The sequence below is a fragment of the Emydura macquarii genome, unplaced genomic scaffold, assembly GCF_026122565.2.
Source record: "Emydura macquarii macquarii isolate MOO-44397 ecotype Brisbane River unplaced genomic scaffold, CSIRO-AGI_Emac_v2 contig_931, whole genome shotgun sequence".
In the NCBI taxonomy this organism is placed as follows: domain Eukaryota; kingdom Metazoa; phylum Chordata; order Testudines; family Chelidae; genus Emydura; species Emydura macquarii.
The window spans coordinates 67,431-86,195 of NW_027131068.1; the positions used below are offsets into that span (position 1 = coordinate 67,431).

At 55.4% G+C, this 18,765-nt stretch overlaps 1 protein-coding gene across 3 annotated transcripts; it reads right to left on the reverse strand.

Moving 5' to 3' along the window:
- Positions 1-1,072: 1,072 nt before the first annotated feature.
- LOC137149963 (phospholipase A2 inhibitor gamma subunit B-like) lies at positions 1,073-18,569 on the reverse strand. Of its 3 annotated transcripts, XR_010918860.1 has the most exons (8): positions 18,338-18,569; positions 17,608-17,727; positions 17,024-17,179; positions 16,593-16,736; positions 9,743-9,859; positions 5,823-5,994; positions 2,015-2,167; positions 1,073-1,424 (listed from the first exon to the last, which is right to left on the reverse strand). XR_010918860.1 is itself a non-coding variant. In XM_067543614.1 (5 exons), the coding sequence occupies exons 1-5, from the start codon at positions 18,384-18,386 to the stop codon at positions 9,735-9,737; spliced, it is 594 nt and encodes a 197-aa protein (XP_067399715.1). In that variant the 5' UTR covers positions 18,387-18,569; the 3' UTR covers positions 9,485-9,734. The 3 variants fall into 3 exon arrangements, 2 of the variants coding, with proteins under 2 accessions (XP_067399715.1, XP_067399714.1); XM_067543614.1 differs by lacking the exons at positions 1,073-1,424; positions 2,015-2,167; positions 5,823-5,994 and having other exon boundaries at positions 9,485-9,859; XM_067543613.1 differs by lacking the exons at positions 1,073-1,424; positions 2,015-2,167; positions 5,823-5,994; positions 9,743-9,859 and adding an exon at positions 14,963-16,413.
- Between the last annotated feature and the right edge of the window lie 196 nt (positions 18,570-18,765).

Genomic DNA, 18,765 nt, shown 5'->3' on the forward strand with positions numbered 1-18,765 from the left:
GTACCCTCTGGGCATGGAGGGGAACCCATCAGCCACGCTCCCCCTGGCCAGCTGGCTGGGTGACAAACGCACAGCCCGCTCTCTGGGCCCGCATTACCGGTTGTCTGCCCCTCACCAAGTTCTCCCTTCGAGGGTCTCTCTGGCCAGCGCTTCCTTCATCTGTGGGTGCTGTCCTCTGTGTGGCTGTGATTACAGATCAGTTCTCTGAGCGCCCCTGGAGAAGGTGCAGCCCGCTCCATTGGCTTCACTTCCAACTCCGGGGTAACCTGACTCCCACCATGGGATGCCCCCGGGGTTCCCAGCTCCTTCGCTCTCAGCTCCAGTTCCAGTACAGCAGGGCAGAGAAACCCAAGCTGAATCAGACTTCCCAGCCAGTGCTTTCACCCGGCACTAGCGGTCACTGGGAAGATCCCTGACTCTGGGTCGACCCACCCTACGGTGACACTCTCACAATGGCTGGGATAAGTCCTAGCTCCGACACCTCCTGGGACCGCACCTTTGGGCTCTCAGCACGCCTCTGACCCTGAGCCCCCTGCTGACCGGGGAACTGGTTTGTGGGACCCCTGGCTGCCATCCTGACTGTCCCTTCCCCCCCACTATTCCCAGGCCCCACGGAAGCCCCGCTGGGAGCTGGCACTTGCTCCTTGGACTGGTCCACCTCTACCAGCCGTGCAATCAGCTGCTCCTTGGTAAGCTTCCCAGTGCTTAACCTAGCTGGGAGCCAGGACTCCTGGGTTCTGTCCCCAATTATGGGAGCAGTGGCATAGCAACGGATGGGCCTGGGTGGGCCATTGCCCGCCCACTTTGAAAGCAGGCCCAGCCAATCAGATTTTAAGCACTTAACCCCACTTTTTTATCAGCCGCTGTCTTGCTTGTGACACTAGGCTTGTGCCCACCCCTGTCAACCACAGGCCCTGCCAAAAAGTCAGTTCTGGCTACGCCTCAGTCTGGGAGGGGGGTTCTAGTGATTAGAGCATGGCAGAGGGGAGCCAGGATTCCTGGGTTCTAGCCCCAGCTCTGGGATACGAGGGGTCTAGTGGTTAGAGCAGAGGGCCTCGGAGCCAGGACTTCTGGGTTCTCTCCCTGCCAGTATCTCTTGTGAACAGAAAAGATTTAAGGAACTTGCCTCTTTGCCCCAACACATGTTTTATTCAGCCAACAATGCACAGAAGGAAACCACAATCCCCTCCCCAAAGAGAAGCAGCAGCTGCTGGCCAGAGGCACCCCCACGAGCAGGAGAAAGGGAGGACGCCAGGCAGTGGCTCAGGTCTCTCCGAGGCCCCCGCCGGCCCGGGGTGCTGGGTAGCACATGGCCCGGCTCAGCACTTCCACCACACCCTGCACGTACTTCTTCACCCCCAAAGACACGATGCAGGAGCCAGCTGAGCCGCATCCAGCCGCAGCCTTCGTCAGGGTGATGTCACCTTGACCGGGAGAGAGAGACATGATCGGGGGCGCCCACATCCACCCCATGCCCCATGATACTTCTCACACTTCCCCTCTGAGCAGGGCTGCACCCACATCTGGGCAGGGAGTGGGATCTAGTGGGGGGGGGGAGCTGGGAGCCGGGACATCTGGGTTCTACCTCACTGAGGTTCTGACTGTGCCCCAACCTAGAGGATTTACCCATTGTTAATGTCCCAGTGATCGCAACACAATGATCCTTGGTGCCGGTGCAGGGTAAGGGCTCCGTGTCCTCATAGCGATCCGCCCCGCGACATAGCATGACGGACACTGCCAGCCGTTGGGGCCGAAGCTCCTGGCTGGAACCGAGAACAATGACCAGACACACGCAGTCAGTCAAGGGTGGGGAGTCACCTCACGCTGGGCTGCATCCCAGCTTTGGGAGGGAAGTGGAGTCTAATGGTTAGAGTGTGGGGGGGGGTGTTTTCTTTCCCTGGCTGTGGGAGCAGGGAGTGGGGTCTAGTGGTTAGAGCAGGGGAGCTGGAAGCCAGAACTCCTGGGTTCTCTCCATGTGGAAGGTGGGGGGTCTAGGTTTGCAGCAGACACACACCTGGGATGGCCCTGGTGTTGCAGCCGTCAGTGTCACAGCAGGCGAAGTTCACCCACAACGTGATATTGCGCGAGAAGGTCACCGTGAAGGGGCCGGGCTCACAGTTCTCGGGTTCCACGCACGACTCAGCCGTGTAGGTGAAGGAGTTTGACCCTGGGCAGGGAACAGAGAATCACCTCTTAGCTCTCCATTCCACTCCCCGCCAGCTGCTCCATCCAACCCCCTTGGTATCCATCCACCCCCATCCTATCTCAGCTCCCACCACTGATAGAACCCTCTCTTGTGGCCGATCCAGGGCCTCCATCCATCCACTCCCATTCCCCTTCTAATGCCAGCCCCCAGCTGTGACAGTATCTGTCTAAACCAAGCAGCCCCAGCTCCAGCAGGGGAGGGGAATCTACCAGGGTAGAGCGGGGGGCTGGGAGCCAGGACTCCTGGGTTCTCTCTCTGGCTTGGGGAAGACAATTGCATCTACACTTCCTAAGAATCTAGTTTCACACAAGCAGGTTAAATGCGCCAACGAGACTGACGCAGGTCCCTTCCGAGGGGGCGCAGGGCTGCAGGGGGCCGGAGCACGATTCCTCTTTGGACTCACACACCTCACAGAGCAGAGCGCTCCCTGGAGGAAGGAGACATCCCTTCTCAGTGCAAACCCGGCTCCTCACCCCTCCCCAGGCAGTGCCCGTGGGATAAATACCACCAGCCACCAAGAGGTGGCGCTGTGGGAGTTATTACCACCGCTGCTGTCTCACTGACCGTGTGGGCAGGCAGATCTTGGAGAAAGTCTCTGTGCTTTTGTACCAGCTCTCCCCTGTTCCCTTTAACTCCACATACAGGGACAGACATCTTGCTAGCTTCTTATTTGTATCTTCTTCAAAGCTGTGGACACGTCTCTTTGCTGCCCGAGTGTCTGTGGCTAGAGTAATTATTAAGCGACGTATATGGCGCTACGGGTTGTAACCTGTCAGTGCAAACAACCACCACACGTCTGCACAGACAGAAGGAAATAATCAGATTGGGCTGAAGAGGGGTTTCTGCCTGGTCTTGGGGTGACCGTATCCCCTCCCCCTGACTTGCTCTTCGAGGACTCTGCCCCTCAGATTAACGTTAGCCCTGCCACGATGGAGTTCAGATGTTGGGAGGATTTAAATTCATGAAGGTAACATTGTGACACACTGTGCCCCGAACGACACTGTAAACCCCGCACTGATCGTTCCGTAGGACTGTAACATGTCATATTGAGCAGGGCACGTGCGATATCTAATAAACTATTGTAATCTGCGAGCGGACAGAGTCTGTCTCACTAAAGTGTGTCCAGCTACAAGATTTTCCTCCCATTACAGTATGTTCTAAGTTTCCTGGTATCAGCAGAGGAGAGACCCGTGCCCAGGAGGGGCTCGACAGCTGAGGAGCTGTAAACGGAGGATTTACAATACAACACCCATGGCCCAAGACTCGCACGGGTGGGGCTGAGTAAGCTGGTGACTCAGCAGGGCCCACCTGGACGTGCCAGGACTCATGTGACGTGTCTACTGGCCCCATGGTCTGAAGAGATCAAATCAGGAACAGAGGCTGCCGGCCGTGTCCTTTCCCCTCCCCATCCGCCCTAAACACAGCAGGATTCACACTGGAGCACTCCGGCCGTGTCTGCACTGCAGGGTGCTGGCGACACAAGTGACGGGGCCATTCAGCCAGCGCGGGGAGTAAACCCGCTGTCGCATGTCCACACTATGCAGCTCGTGCCAGTGGAGTCATTCACACGGGCAGCTCTTGCACCCACACAGGCAGCAGTGCCCTGTGTGTAGCTGAGCCACTGTCCAGCTGCAGGCAGGCTGCTTCGGGAAGGGTTGGTGAGGCCCCACGGTGTGGGCACAGTGTCACAGGATGAAGGTTTCTGAGTCCCGACGTTCCAAGGCGTCCGGCGAGATTGACAGCCGCCATCATAGGACAGCAGGATTGATTCCCCCCAGTTCTCCCACAGCCTTGTCTCCCCACAGCCCCAGAACAATGCTCCCCCTCTTCCCCCCGCAGTCCAGGCAGGAGCCCCTTTGCTGCCGGGAGCCGCAAAGACAGCTGGGCAGTGACTGTGTGAGCTCCAGGCTGAGCAATTTCAAACCTTCCCCGGGCTTTGACAGGGGACTTGGGGCGCCTGCCTGGGCAGCTGGATGCAGGGCAGCCGAGTTCAGAGCAGTGAGCAGAGCGGTCAGCGTGGGACCGTGACATAGCGCTGGGAGCCCAGTTACGGCACCCGGCGTCCACACTGACGCTTTGTTGCTCTGAATTTGCTGCACAAAGTTCTGCATCTCGCGTTGAGGCGGTTTTAGTCTGTCACCACAGCAGGGACGTTTTGTTGGAGGAGAACATGGCAGCGTGTCCGACACAGCTACTTGATCGCTAATGTTTGTCTACAAAACTCTATAGTCTGGGTGAGCCCCTCGAGACTGGACCCAGCCCCTGAGAGAAGCCTGGACACTGAGACTGAAACGTCCCAGGGGGATGAGAAAACTGCCTAATGTAGAGACAGCTGCATGCTGGAGGTTTAAGGTCTAGATTGCGTGTTTCTCTTTATTTCCTTTGGTACCTATCTCTGCTCTCCTATGCCTGCCCCTTATATGCATGGAATGTCCACCTTTCTGTAGTTAATAAACCTGTTTGATAGTCTTAATTAAAACAGTGGGTTTCACTGAAGTGTTTGGAAAAATCTCTGCTCAGTCAACAAAAGTTGGCATGACTTCTCCCCACACTCAGGGGGGGCGGACGGGGTAACACATCTACAGCACAGACTCCTGACCAGAGCAGGACAGGGTAACTTCGGGATGCCAGGCAGGGAGCTGGCTCAGATGGGCTGGTTCCTTTCTGGGTGAGATTTGGGAGTGGCTCTGAGAGCAGTCGTGCCATCTAGCTGGCGTGGGGCACCACCTGCTGTCGTGCTGAGAGATCACAGCGCACGGAGGGGTCACTGCTTGTCACTAGCCAGGCACTGTGAAGGACAGCCCCGGATGGAGTGTGAAGGGGGCGCAAGGTACCCCAGTGCCCGGCTGTTCCCTTGTGGGACCCGTCACAAACAGACAGTTTTTAATTGAAGAAAGAAAGAAAACAAACTCTTTTTCAGAGCTTTCCTCACTATCCACAATTACTAAATAGGGGAACTGAGCATAGGCGTAGTTTGATGTCAGTATTTGGGGGGGCAGCTCCAGTCAGGCCATCAGGGCTGTGCATGGGGGGGGGGACAAGTCCCAGGCCTGCCTGAGGCTTGCAGTTTGGGGGGGGGCAACGCCCTCATGATTTCTCCAAACAACACCCATGAAACTGAGGCACAGAGAAGACGTGTGAGATTCAGGGTCAGAACCAAAAATAGAGCCAAGCGACTCCCACCCATTCGACCCCCTCCTCCTGCAGAGCCAGGGACCGAACCCAGGAGTCCTGGCTGCCATCCTCACCTGCTCCCCACTCAGAGCTGGGGAGCGAACTGGAAGTCCAGATTTGTGGCTCTTTTGCTCTAACGCACCAGACCCCACGCCCCTCCCAAAAACTGGCATAGAACCCAGGAGTCCTAGCTCCCAGCTCTAGTCCACTACTCCCCACTTCCCTCCCAGAGCTGGCAATAGAAGCCAGGAGTCCTGGCTTTCATACCCCTGCTGTCACCCATTAGACCCTCTCCTCGCTTTGAAAGCCAGGGATAGAACCCAGGAGTCCTGGCAGAAATTCCATCCATGCTTGAGAATCCATCATCGAAAGTGGCCGGTTCACTGGGTGAATACTCATCCTTTGCCCCACTCCCTGTGCCTGGGGATGGACGGGGACTCACCTGTGGCCAGGAGAGCAGGCAGCAGGCAGAGGGGCAGGGATGCCCACATGGTGCCCGGCGTTTGCTGCAGTGAATGGTCCGGTACAGCAGCGAGGAAGCAGCCGGTTGCGGGTATCACAGGGAGATTGGCAAATACCTGCCGGGACGATCAGCTGGGATGTCCCATGACATCCTGGAGGACCCGGATATGGGTGAATTCAATAAAATATAAATTACAAAAAGCCAATTAATATTTCCAAACTGATGCTATAAATTAATATAAAAACAAACGTCAACAAGAATAATCAATAACGTTTCACCAATAACGATCTGAACGCGAGAAACTATAAACTGCAAAAACAAAACTCAACCCGTCCAGACCCAAGGCCAGCCCTGCGTCCGCACACCTCCTGGGATTGTCCGTCGCCCCTGTCACAGACTCGGAGGCCCGTGCTCTCTCGGCTCCGCACGGCCTCTGGGAGGACAGCCCCCATGTGACAGGCCCCGCAAGGGTCGCATGCGCTCTCTGGGGTTATGCCCTGTGGTCCCGGCACCGCACCTCTGAGCCGTCAGCACGCCTGTCTCTCATAGTGGGCCCCCATGGGGAGCCCCCATGATCCAGGCCCTCGGGACCCCCATGCTCAGAGGGAGCCAGGCCCCCCAATCTCCCAGCAGCAGCGACTCTCGGCCGGCGTAAGGGAACTATTCGCCCCTCGCTGCCACTGAGTGGGGTTCTTGGTTGGCAGCTCCCGGGACCAAAGGGGGAGGGTGGATGAGGAAGCAGGTCCCTGAGACAGACAGCCTCCAGGGCCAGTGGGGAGAGGTCAACACTCCAAATCAGCCTGATTGACAGGGCCAATGAGGGAGCCTGGCTGGGAGGCTTTTAACTGCTGGGGCAAGTTCCTTGACCTAATTGGCCTAATTGCCCTGGAGTGGCCGCAGCTGGATCACCCAGGGAACAAAGATTTGCTAAGCCTGGGGCTGATATATATGCCTTCCAGCACTCTCCTATAGAGCTGCCGGTCTTCTACCAGGACCTCCTCCGGACCTGGAGGCTGGTCTCTGCCTCCAGGCCCCTTGTGGTCCCCGAGGGGGAGGATCTCCGCGCGGAGCCCCTGCTACACAACCCACAACTCAGTGTGCAGGTGGCGGAGACCCCCGCGGTGCGACGGAGGCTGGTCCTGGCGGGAGTCACCAAGATCGGAGACCTCCTGGACTATGCCCGGGGGGACTGAGTGGACCCCCATGCGCTGGCTCGGCGCATGGGGCTCTCCACCCTTTGAACCCCCCGGCGAGTACTCCAGGAGGTGAGGGCAGCCTTGCCCCCCGCTGCTCACGCCTACCTCGTGCGGGTTCTGGGAGAGGGTGCTCCCCGCCCGCCCCTCAGCCCCGGCCCTCCGCAACTCTCCATCGGGCCCCGGCCCCGCAAGCCCGCTCGGCCCCCCCCTCCCTACGCACCAAGCCGGCTGCATGATTTGCAGCCGGTCCCCTTACTGGACCACGCCGAGAGACCACCTTTACACGCTCGTGCTCCATACCCTTCACTTCCTTGCCCTTGCGTCCCGCCCCGACACCAAATGGCGGGACCTGCTGCCACCTACGGAGGGCGGGGAGCCCCGGTGGGCCAGCCTGTATTCCACCTTGACCCCACGGCCCTCTGGGGACATCAGTTGGCGGCTCCTTCACGGAGCCATGAGCACGGGAGTGTTCTTGGCGCGGTTCACCCCCCGCCCGGACACCTGCCCCTTCTGCGGCATGAGGGAGACCCTGGCGCACGCATACCTGGAGTGCGCCAGGCTGCAGCCCCTCTTCCGGCTCCTCCAGAACCTCCTGCTGAGGTTCTGGCTGTACTTTTCCCCGCACTTGTTTATTTACGCACACCCCGTCCGTGGCCCCACAAAGTCGCGGGACCTCCTCGTCAACCTCCTCCTGGACCTGGCGAAAGTCACCATCTTCAATACCAGGGAGGGGAGGTTGGCTGGGGAGGCGTCCTGCGACTGTGGGGCCTATTTCCGTTCCCTTCTCCGTTCATGTATCCAGGCAGCGTTCTTCTGGGTGGCGTCCACGGGCTCCATGGACACCTTCCGGGAGCGGTGGGCGCTGTCTGGGGTTCTCTGCTCGGTGTCCCCTTCCGGTTCCCTTCTTTTATACCTCTGATCCTCACGCCCTTCCTGTTTTTATATTTGTTGTCCCCCGAAATTAGTTGCTCTCTAGGTCCGGTGGCTCGTCCCCTTGGGCTGGGGGAAGGGCCTTGAGCGGTGGGCGGGCACCCACCCTAGTTTGCAAATTGAAGCACCCTGCTATAGCCCTCAGGGCTGGCCCCGTCACACCACCTTAACAGAAAATTTGTAAACTGCTGAGATATTACTAACACCCATTCACTATCAGATTTGGCTACGATCAAGCCCTTTTCTTTGTTTTTGAGAGAGAAATTCCTTGCCAAGAGGAAGGGCATTCCACAATCCACTGCTGGATTAACTCATCCTTTCCCTGTATCTCCTGTAACATTTGTAATTTTACAGTTTTAACTTGTTGTAGTTTCATCTGTGCCCAGGTAGTTATTGCCACGGGCAGAATTTTCCAAAGGGTGCCAGTTATTGCTGCCTCTTTAGCCAATTTATCGGCTTGTTCATTTCCCTGCTGCAATGGTCCTTCTCCCTTATGTGATTTTATTTTAACCATTCTGATTTTTTCAAATTTTGTTGCCAACTCCTCCATTTGTTGCCAGAGGGCTTTATGTTTGATTTCAGATCCATCTGTGTTCACAAAATGCACGGTAGCCCACCATGGCAAATAAACGGTGGTGCCTTTATACACATAATCCGAATCAGTACCAATCACTATTTCAGATTGTTTGTTTTCCATTCTTTTTAATACCTCAACAACTGCTGATACTTCTGCTGCTTGAGTTCCTCAATTTAAATTGGAAGGAATACACAGCTTGCATGCTCCCTGTCAAACAAACTCCGGCAAAGCCTGTGACCCGTGTACCTTCTTCATAATATGAGCTTCCATCTACAAACCAAATTGTTTCTCCCAGCACTTGGTCTATCGCGGTTGCTTTAAAAATGGGGTGAGCTTTAGAATTTGTTTGGGGTTCACAGATACGTTCCTGACCTGGTATAGTTAGACCCCAAACAGATATTTCAGGCTCTTTCAGGATAATTAATTGAACATTCTCTGTCATGAGAGCAAAAATCTATTGAATAGCTTTGTCCACCCTTACAGTGCCTTTAAACAAATTTTCCTGACTCAATAGTTTTCCTAGGGCATGGTGGCTTTTAACAATCACCTTACTTGCCCCTTCCTGCTTATACTCTCTGTCTGAGCAAAAAAGTTGGTAACAGAATATTTACCCAAGGTTTTTAGAGTTACTGTGCTTGTAATACCAATTCCACTTTTGTTAACTGTTTAGAGGCACCGATTTTAATCACCATTACTTTCCTTCAACATAGCATAAAAGTTAAATTGAAATTAAATCAAATTAAAATTAAAATTAGATGAATGAAATCAAAATTAATGTTAAGTCAGGTCTATGCAAATACTTTGAGGGTATTAAACTTTTATAATGTTTAGTTGTATTTGGGAAAGCAAAAGTGGAAACCTGTTGAATTTGTTTGGTTAGCTCCAACATCCACAACAGAACCAGACATAATATATATTGTTATACATTTTATCATTTTTACTATAACATTCTTATAACTATATTTCAGTATTTAATAAAGGTGAAAACAAGTTTATAAACACCTTATTTACAGCCTGCCCTGACTTTGGCATTAGCAGGTGGCTGCCCTGGGCACAGATGGGTCATAGCCCATCTATGACATTATCTGTCTAAACTAAGCAGCCCAGCTCCAGGGGAGCCAGGACTCCTGGGTTCCATCCCTGGCTCGAGGAGGACAATGGCATCTACACTTGAGCAGGAATCTTGTTTCACTCACACAGGTTGAAGGCGGCCACAAGGATGACGCAGGTCCCTTCCAAGGGGGTGCAGGGCTGCAGGGGGCCGGAGCACGGTTCCTCTTTGGACTCACGCACCTCGCAGAGCAGAGCGCTCCCTGGAAGAAGGAAAAACCCCTTCTCAGTGCAAACCCGGCTCGTCACCCCTCCCCAGGCAGTGCCCGTGGAATAAATAGCACCAGTAACCAAGAGGTGGCGCTGTGGGAGTTATTAGCACCGATGCTGTCTCACTGACCGTGTGGGCAGGCAGATCTTGGAGAAAGTCTCTGTGCTTTTGTACCAACTCTGCCCAGTTCCCTTTAACTCAACATACAGGGACAGACATCTTGCTAGCAGGTCATTTGTATCTTCTTCAAAGCCACAGACACGTCTCTTTGCTGCCCGAGTGTCGGTGGCTAGAGTAATTTTGAAGCTGCCCAGCTGGCTGTACGGGGTGTTGTGACGGAGTCCCCCGGGACGCAGCCAGTCAGGACTCTAGTGCTTCAGAGTCTGCCCTCGGGTCTCCATGCACCAGTGCCGCTGCCTCCTGACTCTGGCCTCAGAGAGTTCAGCCCCCCTGCTCTGCCAGGACTCCCCCAGTGGACCCCCTGGATGGGACCCTGGGGAATCCTTCCACTTGCACCCCGCCTTGCAGTCAGGAGTGATTCACAGCCAGCGTGGGCATCCGAAGGGTTTTTAGATCACAGCGTGGGAAAACTTTGCTAGCAGCTTAATTAGGAGTTACATCAGTGACCACCCGAGGAGCCCCAAAGCCCCATCCTTGGCCTCTGCTCCTGGGCGAAACCCCCATGGGGCATTGACTCTTCCTCCCAGGCAGCCCATCACCCCCTCCCCAGAGATGTCCCCCTTCCTCTCCCCAGTCCTTTGTCTCCTTCCCAGGCAAGGTGGCCACTCCTCTTGGTCTCCACCTGCCCCAACCTGTTACAGCTGGTTGAGGAAGGGGTGTGGGTCCTGGCTAGGTCGGGGTATGTGTGGCTGGGGAAGTCCATCGACCCTCTAGTGGTCTGTGCAATGATCACACACCCTAGTGCCATCAGCGAAATACATGAATAACACATGGGGAAACTGAGGCACACACGCAGCACTCAGAGAAAATCCCAAGAATATCTCCACTTCGTCACAGGTGTAACTTATGTATGCAAACAACCACACGTCCGTATAGACAGAAAAAAAATATTTACACTGCTCTAAAAAGGGTTTCTGCCTGGCCCTCGGTTTGGGGTGACCTTATCCCCTCCACCTAACATGCTTTTCGAGGACTCTGTCTCTCAGACTAACGTTATCTCGGGTTCATGGCCCACTTTTCGTCCATGATCGTGTCTGTTCTCTTCCTCGGAATTCGATTTATACTTGTTAATCCTTTTAATTGATGGCTGCATGCCTGCAGCATGCATGCTAAGATCGCCAGGCTGGGTGAAGCAAACCCAGAGTTTAAAGTCGTTAAGGGAACATAATTTTTGCAACTGAAGAAAAAGAAAGAAAGAAAGAAAGAAAGATAATTCGTCCATTTTGGTCTTTTCAGTTTTCATCTGGAAACATCATTTAAACCTCAGATCCCCTTCCCCCCACTCCTGCCCTGGCCCTAGATGGTAGGAAAGTAATATCCCATCTAAAAATAGGGAAACTGAGGCACAAAGAGGCAATGAAGGAGTCAGAACCAAGAATACAGCCACGGAGTCCCAGCCCACTCTAATCCATTCCCCTCCCAGAGAGAGAACCAGGAGTCCTAACTCCCAGTGCCTCCTGCTCTAACCCACTAGACCCCTCAATCCCCTTTCAAACCCTGCGGTAGAACCCAGGAATCCGGGCAGGAATCTCAGCACTGGGGGTGCCAAGGGAACATTTCCAAGCAGGATTACTGGGGGGGAACTGGAAACAGATTTCCTGACACCCTGAAAATCTTCCGAGATTTCCAAAGTTTTCCTGCTCCTGGTCGGGACAACCCCAAGACTCATCAAAGTTGGAGGAGGAGCGAGGAGGAAGGACAGACGGACGCTGACCCTAACCCCATCACCCCCATATGACCCACGCCCAGCTGGCCAGGGCCCTCCTGTGGGATGAGAGTCCCAAGGTCAGATCCCTGCTCTCCCGATTCAAATGGGAGATGTGGTCCCGCATTTTCCTCTCTCTGGTTTTAGCCACAAATTCCATCCTGACCCAAGAATCCATCATTGAAAGCGGCCCTTTCCCTGGGCGAATTCCCGCCCCATCCAGTGCCCGGCTCCCTGTACCAGGGGACGGACGGGGACTGACCTGTGGCCAGAGAGCGGGCAGCAGGCAGAGGGACAGGGGCACCCATGTGGTGCCTGCCCAGGCTTGTTGCCAATTGCCACCTTTCTGAGAGCTGGTAACCTTGTTGGCCAAATCTGATTTTGAGAAAGACATGAAAGAACAGAGCCACAAACACCCCCCCACCCCCTTCCTACCAAAAGGCATTTCCGCCTGACACACTGTAACTTTAATCAAGAGCTAAAACCTCAACTAGCTCTGATTGTTTTACCCTTTTAAATGTTCACTTACTTTCTATCCGTCTATCTGTTTTAAAACCATTTTTCTGTTCATTTTTACTCACTTTCAATATATTTGTAAGTATAAAAAGCCACACTGTGCAATGCAATATATCTACCTTCAATTGTGAAAGACACTGGCAAAAATGAAATAAGCTTTGCTTTAAAAATAATACGTACGTTCTTCAGCTAGGAGTTGGCCCTGAGTGATTGGAGTGTGCATGGCTGAGCAATTAAGGTGGGTGTAGACAGGAAGGGTGATTGAACAATTGGTCTGAGTAAGGGATATGGAAACAGACATGAAGAAAACACCAGCCTCACCTGAAACGCTTGAGGGAAGAAGAAAGGAGCAAAGATGATCAAATGGCCAAAGAGGAGCCCACCCTGATAACTTTGGAGCCAGCCCATTTCAAAGGACAAAATCTGATCAGGCTTGCAACAATGTGGGTAATTAAAAATCACACCATGAATGCAGTTGCAGCATGACAATGCAAAACCCATAGACTGACATGGGGTCCTTTCCCTATAAAATGGGACAAGAAGATGAAGGCTGGAGGTTCGGGTCTACATCATCATCACACCAGCCAGGAGTACCGATGCGCATCGGCAGAAGCTTGCTCCTCATCCTCGTGCTATGGTCACCTGGCCAGTGACTACCACGAGCACTGAGAGGCTGGAAATTATAACATCTGGTAGATTCCTATGTGTGTTTGTCTGTCTCTGTCTGTGTGTGCCTGTCAGTGTGTGTGAATGCGAATGAAAGCACCAATTGGAACATGTGTCTCTGTAATTGTAGTATTGATACAGTGTTAGTGCTGTTTTCCCAGTGTTATATTGTTAATACTATTTCACTAAGTAAAGCACAATATTGATGTTATTACAGTGTTGATACTTTTCTTTCTATTGATACCATTTACCAAGTTTCTGTGTTCACAATAAACGTGTCTTGTTGCCTTATCCCCTGAAAAGATCCTGTGACATTTGTTATTTGGATAACAACCTGACCCACAGCTCTGCCCATTTTCCACCTCTTCCCTGAAGGCCCCACCCCCTCTCCGCCTCTTTCGCCAGGCTCCGCCTTCTTCTCCGCCTCTTCCCCCACCCAGAACAAAAAACTGGACGTCAAGGCTTGTCAAATGGCACGTGGATGACCCACCAAAGCCCTCACTGTCCTGGTGAAAACCACACAGGTGGCAACCCTTGCCGTCTGGGCGTTTGCTACCTCAGTTTCCCCTTTTGTTCAAATCAAACTTCCCTGCAGGCTTTTTCTTGGTCAGAAATACCCCTCTTGGGCACTGAGTTTATTAATATAAACCCGTTAAAATATAAACTGCAAAAAGCAATTAATATTTAATCATTAATGTTTAATATACTTTCAATAAAATATAAGCTTCAGAAAGATTAAAATTAAATCGTATGCATAAATGCAATGAATTATACACTGCAAAAGTCATATTTGATAATTAACCATTAATATAAATGCAATAAATCTTAAACTGCAAAGAAAAACCTAATAATATTTAATAATTAATCACATACATTCTATCAAATATAAACTGCAAACAAAACTCACCCCCACCCCCAGCCTAAAGTCCTTCCCTGAGTCCACACAACACATGGGGTTTGCGTCCTTCTCCCAGGCTCCTCTGCCCAGGGCAACCCCTCCTCTGGCCCCCGCTCTCGAACTTTGCCCTCCGGGCCCCCGGCCATAGACTGGGCCACAGCGGCCTGGTTCCCCTGCCCGGCGACCGCCTGCTGCCCCGGCCAGGGAATTCCCTGCTTCGGCCCAGCTGTAGCTCAGTGTGTACTCGAGGGTGGCCAGCCCCAGCCCATCGCGGGAGCCTCCCGGTACAGGCCCCAGAGAAGCAGCCCCTGCCTTGGTGCCAACCTTGCATTGTAGTTTTTACTGACCTGAAGCTGACTTTTTTTACTGACACGGTCAGCTTCTTACTGACTTCACTAACAACAGCACAAACAACACAACAACGTCACAAACGTGTGCACTTCTTACTGACTTCACTGACAACAGCACAAACAACACAACAATGTCACAAACGTGTGTACTTCTTACTGACTTCACTGACAACAGCATAAACAACACAATAATGTCACAAAAGTGTGTATTCGCTCGCGGTGTTCTGTACACGGGATTTGGAATCACACAATTGTTTAGCTGCAGTTAGTTGATCAGTCGGGTTCTTGGAGCGTGTGCAATAATAGAAAACAGGACATGGCTAACGTCGTGGCCAGTGCAGTTTTAGGATACGAGACGTGACGCCGAACAATGACAATCAACGTCAAAACACGCCATGGTTGATTTCTACCCAATTTTACGGACACCTTCATTTATTTACGGATTCACTGACTGTTCACATTGTACAGTTTTTTACTGACTGTCTGTAAATTTACGGACGGTTGGCAACCCCTGGCGGGGCAGAGTGGGGCCGGGCGCCTGGCCCAGAGGTGGCCCATGTGCTGCATTTGGACAGCTCGCTGCTCGGGGCGGACCTCACTGCTCAGCTGCTGTGGAAGTGTCCAGCAGGGACAGACGGATGCACACCGACTCACATGCAAGGCTCAGCCCCTCCAGCAGGGGGCTCAGGGACACACACACACACACAGAGTGCATGGCCTGTCCTCTCCAGCAGGGGGCAGTATACACACACACACACACACATACACACACACAGTACCTGGAGCCCTGACCTTGCCTCCCCCCTCCCCCAGCAGCTGCGTGGCCAGCAACACAAACACGACAACCCTTGCGTAAGGCCACCCGCAGCAGAGAGGTGAAATTAGGGGCAGGTTACACAACCAAGGCTGAGCAATTCCAGTCGCTGGGGAACAGACAGGGAGCCAGGACTCCTGGGTTCTCTCCCTGCCTCCGGGAGGGCAGTGGGGGCTAGTGATTAGAGCAGGAGGAGCCAGCGGGGGGGCCTGGCTGCTCAGGGAGCCTGGGCATCGGCTGATTGCCCGGAGGACCCTGGGAATGGCGAGAAGTGGGGCAGGGGAGTGGAAAATCCCAAGGGACCCAGCCGGCACCAGAAATTTTCCAACTTTCACTCTTTCATTCCTTAAATTAATCTCCTTCCCTTTCCCACAAGCGGCTCATGGCATGGTCGGAGGGCCCAGGGCTCAGCCAAAGGGGTGCCGGCCTGGGGAGTGAGTGACAGGCACCTCCGGGGCATCAGAGCTGCCACATGGGGCCCGGCGGCCCAGTGTGTGGTTCTGATCCCAGCCCGGCTCTTAGCTGCCACCTCACCCCTGTCCCTAGGTGAAGGGGGGGGGTGGACTACAGGGAGCAGGGTGGGGGACTCTGTGGGGGGAGCCCTATATGAACAGCCCCCATGCCCCACCCCAGAAGTGAGTGCATCTCAGTGCAAGGCGAGGGGTCCCTGTATAAACACAAAGTTGGGGATATTTACAACTTTATGATATAAAACTCTGCAAATGCATTTTTGACCCGAACCGGCCATTCCCGTTGTGAGAAATGGGCAGGTGAGAACAGCCTGAAACAGGAAAATCAACCCGGCTCCTGGATCACGGCGCCGATCAGCCGGGTGGGAAAGAAATTCCTGCATGAAGCATGCCCCGGGCTTGGAAATCACAGCAAGCGAAACACCAGGAATGGGGCATGGGGCCTTTCCCCTCTGGGGGACGCTGGCCTAGGTCCGGCCCCAGGGAAGAGGACACGGGATTGGGATGCAGGAAGTACCAGGTTTGGGGGTGACGGGGCGTGCAGATGGGGAGTGCGTAGCTCCATCCACGAGTGGCATTCAAGGGGGCAGCGCCCAGCCTGGGGCGTGTGATGAGGGGCAGTGCCCGGCGCGGGAGAGGATGATGCGGGGGCAGCACCAGACCACTGGAGAGGTACGAATCGGGGGGGGGGAAGGTGCGAGCGGGAGGCTCCCGGCCAAAGGGAGGCGCTGCAGTGGCGGGATGATGTGATCAGGGACGCAGCACCCACAGGAGCAGCCCCCCCAGGCTGAGGAGGGGGGGCCGCCACCCCCGGGCCGCCCCTGCCGCATTGCACAGGTTGGTCTTGACCACGGCCTGGCGCTGGGAGGCGAAGAGGGCCACGGCACCCAGGTCACACAGGCTGCGGGTGGCGCAGCCCATGAAGGCCACACGGAGATGCTCAAAACCTGGGGAGGAGGGGGAGAGAGTTAGGGGTGCAAGAGACCCCCCCAGGTGGCCTCCCCCCCCCCCCCCCACAGTCCACCCATTCCCCCATAGGCACAAGAGCCCCCCCACTGCTGAAGCGATGCTCCCCACCCCCAGAAGCTGTACACATCCCCTGCCTCCCGTCTGCCCGGCTCGGTACCTGTGCCGGCGGTGGTGGAGAAGTGGATGCAGCGGGTCTGCAGGCCCGTGCAGTTCAGCACCTCGCTGGGCACGCAGACGTCTGAGCCGCGGACGAAGCACGAGTGGCATTGCAGCCCGTTGGGGATGCCAGCGCTGGGCTGTACTGAGGGAAGGAGACAAAACAAGGAGTGAGACAGAGCCGGGGAAGGAACCCAGGAGTCCTGGCTCCCGGCCTCCCCCCCAACCCCTAGACCCCACTCCCCTCCCAGCACCAGGGATAGGACCCAGGAGTCCTGGCTCCAAGCCCCTCCCTCTCCCCCCAGAGCTGGGGAGAGAATCAAGCATTCCTGGCTCCCAGCCCCTCCTGCTCTAACCACTAGCCCCCACCCCCTCTCAGAGCCAGGCATAGAACCCAGGTGTTCTGGCACCGCCCGGAAGGTGGCTCCGTACGGGTGATCTCGGGCATGTTGCAGCGATCAGCCCGGCAGCACGTCGAGTTCCAGCGCAGGCGGTAGGCGCCGGCCGTCAGCCCATAGAACTGATTGCAGAGCCGGTCATCCGAGTTGCATTTTTTCTCGTATACCGTCTTCTCCTTGTCCTCGTCCCCTGGAAGGACATGGGGGGCCACCGGGGATCAGACGGGTGGGGGGCATGCAGCCTGGGGATAGCTCAAGCCATGATTTATGGGGAGAATCCCCCCAAGGGTGGAGCAGTAAAGGGGCTAGGACACACACAGGGTTTGCACCAGCAACCCCCTCAGTCTATATGTGGCACTTGGGCGGGGGGCACTGCTGGTGGGAAGCTTGCAGCGCTGGGGTGGGCAGCTACTGCTGGAGAGGAGCGCGCAGTGCCAAATGGGGGCACTTCTAGAGGGAAGCTCACAGCAGTGGGAGCACTGCTGTCCGGGGAGGCCCACAGCTCCAGGGGGCACTGCTGGGGGGAAGCCCGCAGCATCGATGGGCACTGCTGTCAGGGGAAGCTCGCAGCGTTGCCTACCCCCACCCCCTCAGCCTGCCCCCCCGGCCCGGCCATACCCTGCTCCTCATCGTGGGCGATGGTGATGCAGCTGTTGACGGTGGCCGTGCAGCTGGCCTGGCTGGTGGTGCAGTTGTAGCCCTCCGAGCTGGTGCAGTTATAGCAGGAGATGGCGCCCCCTGGGCACACGGGCGGGAAGCGCAGTCAGAGCCCCTCTAACGGGCCCATCTGGCCCCGTATCCCGCCTCCTGCCCCCGGATCAGCCCCCAGGCCCATCTAGCCCGGCATCCCGCTTCTTCCCCCTCCCAGCCCTCCCAACAGGTCAGCCCTACAGGCCAGGCGACCCCGGCAGCTTGTTCAACGCCGTGTGCGTTGGGGAAATCCCACCCTCTGGCAGAGACGCAGCGGCCCTGCAGCTGGGGGGGAACGAATCACTGGCTCTGCCTGTAATGCGACGTAACTTATAATTACCGACCGCCCCAGAATGAACCCTGGAGTCCTGGCTCCCAGCCCACCCTGCTCTAACCACTAGACCCCACTCCCCTCCCAGAGCTGGGACATTAGACATTAAACACCAAAATTCACTGTGTGAGGTAACAACTCCCCACCCCACCCCCAAGTAGGTAGATCGAGGGTGCTTCTCTGGGGATAGACAGTGTGTGGGGGGCTAGATAGATAGAGAGTGTCTATGGGGCAGATGGCTGGGTACAGGGGGATGGGTATAGGGTGCCCTGGAGATGGGTATGGGGACATCCCTGGGGATGGATTGATCCTGCCCCCCCAGCTCACCTGTGCCCAGCAGCGCAGCCAGCACGCACAGGCTGAGCAGCTCCCCCATGCTGTCTTGCAGGGCCCGGACGATGTGGGGCCAGGCGCTGCCTCCCTGGGCTATTTAGGGCCGGGCTGGGCTGGGCTGGCAGATGCAGGGACGGCCCCAGCTGGGCTGGGCTGGAAAAGCCGCAGGCACCAGCTGTACCTGTCTTTCTTCCCCCCTCTCCCTCCGCCCCAGTGCAATTCAATCCCCCGGCCCAGCCACAACCACAGGAATTTACCCATTCGAAACCGCCGCAGGCCCAGGAGGCACAAGGGAAGATCGCATTGGGGGCATTTCTGAAGGGAAGAGCAACGGAGGAGCGGGGTCTAGTGGTTAGAGCAGGGGGCTGGGAGCCAGGACACCTGGGGTCTATCCCCAGCTCTGGGAGCGAGTGAGGGCTAGT

What these genes read in the sequence shown, in the direction of transcription:
- LOC137149963 (XM_067543613.1), bottom strand. Translation starts at nt 18,386, where the DNA reads ATGGGGGAGCTGCTCAGCCTGTGCGTGCTGGCTGCGCTGCTGGGCACA. An exon ending in GGCTGCGCTGCTGGGCACAG is followed by an intron (nt 17,728 to 18,337) that starts GTGAGCTGGGGG and finishes CCGTGTGCCCAG; the next exon opens with GGGGCGCCATCTCCTGCTAT. An exon ending in CTCCACCACCGCCGGCACAG is followed by an intron (nt 16,414 to 16,592) that starts GTACCGAGCCGG and finishes CCTCCTCCCCAG; the next exon opens with GTTTTGAGCATCTCCGTGTG.